This window comes from Sinocyclocheilus rhinocerous, unplaced genomic scaffold (genome assembly GCF_001515625.1).
Source record: "Sinocyclocheilus rhinocerous isolate Xijiao unplaced genomic scaffold, SAMN03320098_v1.1 scaffold185, whole genome shotgun sequence".
NCBI classification, from domain to species: Eukaryota; Metazoa; Chordata; class Actinopteri; order Cypriniformes; family Cyprinidae; genus Sinocyclocheilus; species Sinocyclocheilus rhinocerous.
Window position 1 is genome coordinate 558092 of NW_015662163.1, and position 12160 is coordinate 570251.

Here is a 12160-nt window from a genome sequence, read left to right on the forward strand (position 1 = left end):
GTGGCATAAAATGGTCTTTAAAATGACAATAATATCGCTTATCGCAATTATTTCTGGGCCAATATATCGCACAACAAAAAGTTGTTATCGTGACAGGCCTATGTGTGTCTGTGATGACCATCAGATAATTTCATGGAAAATATTAAAATTTTGATCACAAATGTCTTGCTTTGTCTCTGGCTGGCTAAAGGGCCTTTAATATTGCATGGCACAATGTTAGTAGGGAGTTTAAGATGTCAAATGACAGTGTCAAAGTGACTTAAACCTTAAGTGGAAAGAAAATGGACTCTGCTCATTTCATTTTAATGAAAGAGACACAGGCATTCCACTTACATTGCAAGGAATCACTAATAATAACTGGCTAATATGGCTAAATAATAAACAAAGCAGAGTGTAAAAATAAAAAAATAATTCTATAGTGTGCAAATACACTACAGGTAAAAAGTTTAGAATATAAGATTTTTTTAATGCTCACAAAGGCTGCATTTATTTGATTAAATTATTCCTGTGATGGATATTAGAATTATTTCTGAAGGATCATGTGTCACTGAAGACTGGAGTAATTGCAGCTAAAAAATCAGCTTTTCCATCAATGAATAAATTATATTTTAAAATATATTTAAAAAAGAAAACAGGTGTTTTAGATTGTAATAATATTTTGCAATATTTCTGTTTTTAACCGATTAGACTAAATGCTTTTTCCACATTTTCCTTACTGTTTTTTGGGGAAATGCTGCAAAACATAAAACAAAAATGAATAACAATAAATAAATATTAAATACAGTATTGTATTTTTAAATATAATATTTTAAATATACATAAAGATACTTCCAGCTTTGACCATTGCATCATTCTGTGGGTATTTGTAGGTTGCAGATTCTCAGCGGGACTTAACGAGATGCCAGACAGAGGAGGTTTCCTTGTTAGCTTGTAAAAAACTCAGCAGCCAGACAGCCATGATACAAACACAAAATAGATGCTTGACTTGGCCCTGGCCCTCAGTCTAAGAGCTGGGCATGAGGCTCAGCTTACAGCCATCACAATGAGCATTATTAGTGCTGACGTTAATATTGGGAAACAGGCTCTGCTGTGTTTGAGTGATATGCATACTTTGTTAGCCTTAGCCCAGGTCATTTCCTGGCACCTATTAGTGGTATATGTGTCTCGCCGATATTCACTCTTCTGCATTGTAGACTCAATGATACAATGGGATCAAATTTTGTGCCATCTGCTTAAAGGAATAGTTCACAAAAAATAAAACTTTGCTGAAAATTAGCTCAACTCCATGCCATCCAAGATGTAGATGAAGGAACAGATTTGGAGAAATGTATCATTACATCACTTGCTTTCCAATGGATCCTCTGCAGTGAATGGGTGCCGTCAGAATGAGAGTCCAAACAGCTGATAAAAACATAACAATAATCCAGAAGTAATCCACACGACTTCAGTCCATCAATTCACATCTTGTTGAGCGAAACGTTGCATGTTTATGATAAACAAATTCATCATTAAAGCCATCATTAATTAACTTTAAACTGTTGCTTCTGGCCATAATTCATAACACCGCTTCCTCCAGTGAAGAAATCCATCCCCTGTTGTTCTCTCATATCAAAATACATCAACATATTTCTTTAGAACTGTTTGGACTGTTTTCACTTGTAAATGGTGCCTGATCTGTGCATATTTCTGTCCTGATTCAGACAAGACCACTTTTTCACTGAAGAAAGCAATATTATGGAGAGAGGACTCAATCCCAACCCTTAGATGAGATTGAAGTTAGTTGAAAGAAAAAAACATCTTGATGGATTTGTTTCTTGCAAACATATAGCTTTTCACTTCCCAAGACATTAACTGATGGACTAGAGTTGTGTTGATTACTTGTGGATTATTGTGATGTTTTTATCAGCTGTTTGAACTCTCGTTCTGACGGCACCCATTCACTGCAGAGGTTCCATTGGTGAGCAAGTGATGCAAAACTAAACTTCTCCAAATTTGTTCAGATGAAGAAACAAACTCATCTGCATCTTGAATAGCCTGAGGGTGAGTAAATTAACAGCAAATTTTAATTTTTGGGTGAACTATGCATTGTAGACTCAATGATACAATGGGATCAAATTTTGTGCCATCTGCTTAAAGGAATAGTTCACAAAAAATAAAACTTTGCTGAAAATTAGCTCAACTCCATGCCATCCAAGATGTAGATGAAGGAACAGATTTGGAGAAATGTATCATTACATCACTTGCTTTCCAATGGATCCTCTGCAGTGAATGGGTGCCGTCAGAATGAGAGTCCAAACAGCTAATAAAAACATAACAATAATCCAGAAGTAATCCACACGACTTCAGTCCATCAATTCACATCTTGTTGAGCGAAACGTTGCATGTTTATGATAAACAAATTCATCATTAAAGCCATCATTAATTAACTTTAAACTGTTGCTTCTGGCCATAATTCATAACACCGCTTCCTCCAGTGAAGAAATCCATCCCCTGTTGTTCTCTCATATCAAAATACATCCAACATATTTCTGTTTGGACTGTTTTCACTTGTAAATGGTGCCTGATCTGTGCATATTTCTGTCCTGATTCAGACAAGACCACTTTTTCACTGAAGAAAGCAATATTATGGAGAGAGGACTCAATCCCAACCCTTAGATGAGATTGAAGTTAGTTGAAAGAAAAAAACATCTTGATGGATTTGTTTCTTGCAAACATATAGCTTTTCACTTCCCAAGACATTAACTGATGGACTAGAGTTGTGTTGATTACTTGTGGATTATTGTGATGTTTTTATCAGCTGTTTGAACTCTCGTTCTGACGGCACCCATTCACTGCAGAGGTTCCATTGGTGAGCAAGTGATGCAAAACTAAACTTCTCCAAATTTGTTCAGATGAAGAAACAAACTCATCTGCATCTTGAATAGCCTGAGGGTGAGTAAATTTATAGTATATTTATTTTTGGGTGAACGACCTTAGTCTATCCACATTATTTTGCAACACAGAAGAAGTAAGCTGTTTTCTGTGAATGTGACTTCTGATTCATTAGTTTCTATAGGTAAATAACTAGAACTAAAGTGTTTATGATTACAATAATACATTAAAATGATAACAAACACCAGATTGTAATATCAAGCTGCATAATAGACTGTTTTTGTACAGCTAAAATAACTGTAAGTTGATGACACTGGAAGTTACAAATGGCCACATCCGCTCTTATGTTAAAATAAGTTGGAAACAGTGTGTCAGGCCTAGGGATGGGGCCTCCAGCTAGCTTGGCTGGATAATAGAGAAGGTTTGGAGCTTGTTATGTGGTTTATCCACAGTGCCCAATGAGAACGGGCAAATCCAAATAAACCACCTGTCCGGCAATGAACTTATTTAACTTGCGCTTTCAAGATGAAGCCCGACGTTTACTTGAAATATGCTTCAAAAGCACAACAGTTCCCTTTCACAAGGCCTATCCTCATAGTGCCGCCTGTTTATTTGGGTACAGTGACCATCATCCAAGCTCTTACTGGAAACAAGAATCCTGCAAAATAATCGGAGAAACCCAAAGCAAACAGAAATCTGTCACACCCATAAATGAGGCCCATTAATGCAAATACGTTTGAGCAGTTCAGGATTACAGCAAGGGAAGTGAAATTCCTCCTCGGAGAGCCTGGGACTTCAAACGCTCTTTCACGAGGCCTGCATGCTCCACACCAACGTGCCTGTTTTTAACAGCGTGTGTGATGTCCTCATCATCTTAACACTGTCCTTTTTCACAGAAGGCATCTGTAGCTCCAAGTAAGTGTTGGATAAAAGCAAGAAAAAAGAAGTCAGCTCTTAGGGATTATGATGTCCTCATCATCTTAACACTGTCCTTTTTCACAGAAGGCATCTGTAGCTCCAAGTAAGTGTTGGATAAAAGCCAGAAAAAAGAAGTCAGCTCTTAGGGATTAATTATGGTATGCTGATATGAAAATATGAGCTCTGTGTGTTGGTTCGCTGTGCTCATGGCTGGTTTTAGTGCTTGTCATGGTTTTGCGCAGAGACTGCATCCTGTAGATGAGGGAATCAAAGAGGATATTAGACAAGTTAGACTTTTCGGCATAATGAGATGTGCCGGCATGAGGCAGTCTGCCGGAAGACCTGCTGGGAATCTGGGGGTGAGGAATGGGCTCAATTTTAAGTCATGGCAGGGAGTGAGAGGTCTTAAAAAGTTATGAAGTCTCTGAAGATAAAATGTAGTTGCAGTTTCCTCATTTTAGCTCATTTCAGAAAAGTCCCTGACAAATAATGCTGACTCACAGCCTGTAAGTACGTTTTCATATGTAATGGATTTGCCACTGATGATTCAAACGTGAGTTTTGAGCAGTGTAGAGTAGCGCTTGTTGTTTGTCGTTTCTCCGATCACAAATGCAGACATGGTTTTATGTTTATGCGGCACGATGCAACGCAACGCGGAAAAAGGACAGTATAAGTCATTATAATCAGTAATTATGTCCCCACTTTAAAAAGTTATGAAGTCTCTGAAGATAAAAATGTAGTTGCAGTTTCCTCATTTTAGCTCATTTCAGAAAAGTCCATAATTGAGATGGCTAGCACCTGATAACATGCAAGAATTATTTGCTTTTCTAATGCTTGTTCTGTGCTGAATCATATAATCATGGGAAAAAGCTTTAGCATTGTTGGTTTTTAGCCATAAAGCTGAAGAATAATCACAGAAATGTCCTTTAAAGGGGTCATATGATGCGATTTCAAGTTTTCCTTTCTCTTTGGAGTGTTGGTTTTGTCTCGTCGCACCGGGACACGACATCACAGTATGGTAAGGGGCGTAACAATTCCGTCACATGCTTGAGGTATTCGGCCAATCACAACGCACTGGATAGCTGGCCAATCAGAGCACACCTCGCTTTTCAGACCAATGAGCTTTGTAAAAATCGACGCGTTTCAGAAAGGCGGGGCATTGAGGAGAAACAATAATGTACAGTATGTGGAAAATAATGTGTTTTTTTAACCTTAAACCGCATAAACACATTTCATTACACCAACTACACAAAATAATGTTGTTTTTTAGCAATGTCATATGACCCCTTTAAGCATGTTTAGGATTAGAAATGGTTAGTATTGGCCATGTGACAATAGAAGTGCTTCAATAGTATAGAGATTTTGCTGTACTGTTTATCCCACACTATGGGTATGTTTACATGACAACAGTGTACTAAAAACTAAAAAGTTTTGAGTGCAGATGACAACATTGTCAAAACAATCCCCGTTCACACGGATCCATGAATGCTGTATTGTGCATGCCAGGCCAGTAGTTGGCGATATCACTTTTTTTAAAAACACAACTTTCCTGCACACCAGTGTTGCCAAATCTGCGGTTTTCCAGCGGAATTGGGCTACTTTAACACTGTTACCGTGGGTTGTTTTTCATGTCCGCGGGTTGAAGTGACCCCAAAAACATAATATTTTGTCCCTGAAATGCGGATTTTACCAGGGGTTCCCCACCAAAAAATACGTATTTTACCCCCAGGAACACAAGTTTTACTGGGGGACACCCCTCAAAACGCAATTGGGCTAGTTCGGGGCTATTTTTGAGTAGCAATTGGGCGGGTTTTGTTGTGAAAACCTGGCAACCCTGCTGCACATATACCTGTGGACTAGGGCTGCACGATAAATCGCATGCGATGTTTAACGCGCATCTTATCAGTAAAGCCGGTTCTGTAATCAGCGGTAAATCTCCATCACCTGCGTGCTTTCACATTGAGCAGCATTAACTAAACAGAGCCGTTGTTCACTGATGAGCTGCGCAAAAAATCGCGCGAATATGAACGTGGTTTGGCGCTGCGCGTTAAATATCGCATGCGATTTATCGTGCAGCCCTACTGTGGACTGAACACGTAATATGCATGTGCATGACGTTACCATTTGTAATTAGACCATGCCATGCTGGTTTCGTCTGGCCAAAGGAAAACTGGCCCCCAGACTGAGCCTGGTTTCTCCCAAGGTTTTTTTTTTCTCCATTTCTGTCACCGATGGAGTTTTGGCTTATTGCCACTGTTGCCTTTGGCTTGCTTAGTTGGGGACACTTCATTTCTGTCAATATTTTCGACTTGATTGCACAGATACTATTTGAACTGAACTGAGCTGGACGATGACATCACTGAAGCAATGATGAACTGACTTTAACTGGAAAATTGAATGTTTACTATTGTCCTCTAGCACTATCGACACTATTTTCCTGTTTAATACTGCAGAGCCGCTTTGACACAATCTGTTTTGTATAAAGCACTATATAAATAAAGGTGACCTGACTTGATGATATGCCCCCTGTATTTGCAGCATTATTTTGAAAAAAACAACAACAACAACAAAAAACATTGAAAGCAGAAAGCTGTTCAGTCACAGGTGTGGATATACACATTTTATTTATAATAAATATAAACAAAATGTAAATAAAATCGCATACCACACATATTCTATGCATTTCATTAATATTAAGGAATTCATTTTAAAAAGTTACTATAAAAAATATATTATACAATATTTAATATGGTGACAGAATGGTTTTTTTTTTTTTTTTGCTTTTCTTTTTTTTTTGTGATCGGATTATTCATTATCAGTATTTTCTTTGTTTTTGGTTTGCAGTTTGTGGTGACTATGTTCTGGACGCTTTACGTGTATGACAGAGATTTGGTATATCCAAGACTCCTGGACAGCTTTATACCTCAGTGGCTAAACCATGGCATGGTGAGTGGAAAATTGCTTTCTTTTCTTTCTAGACTAGACTGTAAAATATGTTTGCCAGTTTCAAATCACTGACATTACAAATGTCTTTCTAAATGAACGATGGTATTATAAGTCTATAGAGATAGATAGATAGGTAGATAGATAGATAGACACTCTCAGGCAGAAGCAAAAGAAAAAGTACATTTTGTTCTTTTTTCTTAAGCCACATTGACGTCAGATGTGAAATGCTAGTCATTGTGCAAACGTTCATTTCAATCAGGTGGAACAAAAGCTTCAAGGTGGGGTCCAAGTTGCAGGTTTTGTTTTTTTGACAGGTGAATGTGATTTTAAGTGTGACAGCATTTTTAGCCGGTGTGTTATTCCAGTAGCATGTTGGCAACAGACAGCAAGAATGTTTACGTCCACATATTGTCACGAATGCAGCATTAATGTATTTTCAGAAGTGAAAAGACTTCACTGCAATTAGTTTAGAAGAGTCTCTACAAGAGATATTTAATAACCTAAATGCTTCCATATTGAATCCTTCTTTAATCTGCTCAAGTGGCCTCGACGAAAAGAGGTTTTGGGACCTAGAGGCTTCTGATAGATTGATAGGAAATACAACTCAGAATGAGGCTATTACTGGAAATGTGGTTGGATGTCTCAGTCGTCGCTAATCACAGGATGTATTCGGGTGACTTGGGTATAGCCCGGGGCCAGTGACAACACACGTAGCGGTTGCTAGGGAAACATGTCTCGGTTATTAATCAACATGAATGTAACCTTTGAGCCTAATCAGAAATTGTCTCTATCTTTAATGTGCAGTGGCATTATGAAATCACATGCAATTGGATTTCCCGCAGGGTTTTAAACCTTTCAACATTTGTCATTAATACACATTAGACTGTACATGATTTTTAGGTTTGTTTTTAGGCATGTGTTAAAAATTTACATTTCATTTCTTCATATTTCCTTAACGATTTTGGTTGACGGTGACCCCAAAACGAGTCGAGAGTCTATTCTGTTCACAGGGAAAAAACAAGGATGGCAAGATCAAAAAATGTTCAACCCCAAACACTATAGGCTGCTCAAAATCTAAATTTGGTTTATCAACCTTAATTCAAGGATTTCAATGAAGAAAGTGCTCTTTCCTGCTTTGGACAATGGTTTTCTCCAGCCAGTGAAGGAACAGAGGTCTTGTGATCTAAATACAGTTGTGCAGCTGAGGACTGACCCACGGGAGAGAACTACCTTCCAGCTGAGAACAATTTGTGCTATGCAGAAAGTTCCAGATTATCCCGCCTGTGACTGAAAGGGGTTACTCCATTGTAAATATTTTGAAGCATTCCATGGTACCACATTTGTTTGTTTACCCATGCTGCTATGGCAACTGTCTTCTGTTCACTGGCTGCTCTGACAAAGAAACAGTGACTAAGCCTTTTTACTGTTAGGCAGTAAATCGAGTCTGAGCATGAGATTATCAATGTGACAGATATGTCTACAGATATTCAAATAAAAAATAAATGTGACAAATATATATTTTTTAAAAATGAAGACCATTTAGACTGCGAAGCAACTTTGCATAAATAATAATAATAATAATAAGAAAAAAAATTCTTTAAAATGATGCAATTAATTAAATAACTAAAATAAATCATAACAATAAAAGTATAATATTAAAAATAAACATGAAAAATATATTTAAGAAATAAAAACCATTTAGACTGCAAAGCAACTTTGCATTAATAATAATAATAATAATTTTCTTGAAAATTATGGAATTAATTTATGAATTAAAATTATAATATTAAAAATAAATATGAAAAATATAATTAAAAATGAAGACCATTTAGACTGCAAAGCAACTTAGTATAAAGAGAAATAAAATATTTTTAAACTATAAAATGAATTTATTAACATAAATTATAATATTAAAAATAACTATGAAAATATATTTAAAATGAAGACTATTTAGACAGCAAAGCAACTACCATAAATAATAATAATAATAATACTTTTCTTTAAACTATAAAAGCAATTTATAAATTAACATAAATTATAACACTAACATTATAATATTAAAAAATAAATATGAAAAATATGTTTAAGATATAAAGACCATTTAGACTGTAAAACAACTTTGGAATAATAATAATAATTATTATTATTATTATTATTATGAAAATATTATATTTAAATTAATAATATTAACTAAATGGACTACAATTATATGATTATGTTTTTATTGTAGTCTAATGATCGAGAAAATCAATCTTGATTATTAGTGTCAAACCTCTATTTTATCCCATGTGCCTGTCAGTGAAACACCCACAGCAGGGCATTTATGAATCCTTTACACCTTGATGCACTGAAAGAGAGAGAAGCTGTTTTTCACAGCTTCCCTAGAAATTAGGCCACAACAAACTATAATAGCACTGGACAACTGCTCCTTTTAAGTCGTTTCATTTGAATACACTAGACATATTTATATTTCTGCTGGTGCATGCAGCTCATGGCTACAAAAGTCCTTTGAAACTTTCAGGGACTCTCTAGATATACAGTATGTAGACACATGCAAATATTTGCAAATATTAATCACATCACTAGAATTTGAAAACTTTGTCTCTGTAAGTGCAGACAGGAAGCAACATGAAAAAAAAAACGGAAATAAGATTAAAAAAATACTATTTTTCCCCAAGTGACAAGGGAAAGGACATGTTCCCTGTTTTGAAGCTGTCAGCGGCGTTGCTGTATATTTGGCAAGCCTGTCAGGACTCATAATGTAGTGATAACAATCAAAACAGAGCCACTTCAAAAAGACTTAATTAAAGAAGCCTCTGCTAAACTTTCATGGCATCATCGGGAGGCGGTTTACCTGCGTCAAAGTATCTGTAACAATAATCCCTTCTCCGCTTTGTAATTACTGCGCTGCAGAGAGAGGCCTGTCAGAAGAGCGTTGCGCTGCTCTAATGTTAATGCCAGTGGCCTCCCGCTGAGCAGCCCCCATGTTCAAACGCGTACCGCAAATAAACATCTTACACCTGCTTAGAAAAGACACCACTGCTGTACATCTCAAAATAAAAGTACAAAAGACCCAGAGAGGCCGACTTCCCACGTGAAGGTATTTTCTGGAGTAGAACGCCCAGTCTGAGCGTTTAACTTTCCTCATATATAATTCAGCAGGTAGCTTTTAAACGAAACAGGTCATTGTGCACAGGGGCGTTTATGACTGATTACCTGTGGTAAACAACCCTCTGTCGCTCCTTAATTCACACTGCTAATTGTTCAGGGGAAACAAACACGGTACACGGCAATTCCTTTTCTACAGCGTGACCTTGAACGCACATGGTTCGGCTAATTAATCATGCAGTAAGTTCAAAGACAATCAATATTTATGACCGACTTACAGTTTCAAAACTTTCAAAAACATCCGTCGCTGCAACAGAAAACGATTTTTATGCAAGTATCCCATTTAACTAAGGACTATAGGTCAGTAATGAATTCCAGTTGCAATTCCGGCTTCTTTTGGCTTGTAAAGAAAAACTCACACTGAGAGGAAGCAGACTTTGCTTTTTGAAATTAATAGTCTCTCAACCTGTCTGTGGCATTTCTCTACAATTCCTTCTGCTGGATTTGTGGGATGTTGTTTAGAGCCAATTTGAAGAGTGCTCTCCTCCGAAAATTGTCTCTTAACTGTACGCTCCTGCTGCAACTACCAGTATGTTCAGACTGTGGGGATAAGTGTTCCACCATTTACAGTAATAAGAATCCATCCTCCGAGCGAGAGGAGAAATCCATCCATGTGACTGAAATCGATCAATGTCACCGTCTGTGGCTGTGCTAAACTGATCCGGGCTCCTGATGCACTCCAGTGGTGTTTTCTCGGCATCTAATAACATGTTGGGTTTGCAGCTGTCAGAGGAACCTCAGACAGACTAGCTTCTGCTTAACCAACGCTATTACCCAGACCGTCTTTAGGATACCGCGAGGATAAGAACCAGATGTCAGAGTATATCGACTTTTTCCAGGCTTTGCTTCACTTTACACTTTCATCAAAAAAAAAAAATGTATCGTACGAAATACGTACGTACAGAATTTTCTATTTTACTTTATAACTGTTAATGTGCTAGCTGGTAAACTTTTGATATGTTTAATAGCATAAAATATTATTTAAATTTTTTTATAAAATAGCATATTAACTTTAGAAGCCTAAATAATTTGGCAAAAAATTAATAAATAAATACTACAAATGGTGCAACTAAATATGAAACTAGAAAACATTTTTATTACTTCAGTACTAACTAATATAAAATAAAAAATAACTAATACATTATTTTAACATGACATTGCAACTAGATATCAATAATACTAGACAGACTGTGCTAAAAAAATTGTACTCTGTTAAACTTTTTTAAATGATACCAGCTACCAAATTAACTTTGGCAGCCCTAAAAAATTATATTCAATTCAACAAATAAATAAATAAACTATAGAAAATAAAATACAATAACAGTGCGAAAATTAAATACATGAATTAAAATTTAAAAAATTAATTAAAATTAATTAATTTTATATATAAAAGGCAAAGTTCCCCCCCCTCCCAAAATTAAATTTTGTCATCATTTATACAGTACACCCTCATTTAATTCTAAAACTCTGTATGACTTGCTTTCTTCTGTGAAACACAAAGGAAAAGAAACTGAAAATATTCAACTGTTTTTGTCCAAACCAATTCAGTGGAGTAAATGATGATAAAATACACCTAAATTCAATATTATTCTGGCTCAGCACCCATAAACTGGATGCAAACTACCCATCAATTATCATACTGGCCAAGTATACAAACCAAAAGGTCTGTCTGAATAACAGAAATTACCATTTATGCAGGCTAGTAATCACCTACAGTGCCCAGACCCTGATTCATAGGTGTATTATTGAATTATTAGTATTAGTCTCCATAAATGCAAAAATACGTCAGGCTGTTGACAGATTGCCATCTGGTGGTCATTGCCAACTTGGGTACTGGTCGCGTACAAGCTCAGACTGTAATTCCCCAGACTGCTGCAAGATGCAGAATCATTTTAATGACATGTTAAAACAAGGCTCTCCTTCATTATGGCCGTTGAGGTTTCCCTGCAAAATCTTTTGTCCCGTGGCTTGCCATTCCTCATATGTAATGAAGTAAAGTGAAGCAAAATAAATCATCATTTTTGTGGTGTTTTCCACAGTGGAGTGCCACCGTCATCTTCCATAGAACATTTACCCGCGGATTCTTTCATGCATCGCCGGAGGACGCACGCTTTGATCTTATATCAGCCTGGCCGAGAAACACAAAGCGACTCAGTATTGTTGCAGAGAGTGTAGTGCAGTCAGCGGTTGCACTGGTGAACATAAGGGAGAGGTCAGTGTTATTATTGTTAACAAAAACTGAAAGAAAACCATTGTG

The 12160-nt window shown here is 36.6% G+C and overlaps 1 protein-coding gene across 1 annotated transcript in view; it reads left to right on the forward strand.

Moving 5' to 3' along the window:
- The window catches only part of LOC107727567 (androgen-induced gene 1 protein-like), a 63191-nt gene that overhangs the window by 28793 nt on the left and 22238 nt on the right, over positions 1-12160 (forward strand). The window contains exon 7 of the mRNA XM_016537465.1: positions 6634-6735. Within this exon, the coding sequence (XP_016392951.1) occupies positions 6634-6735 (102 nt within the window). The remainder of the gene's footprint in view (positions 1-6633; positions 6736-12160) is intronic.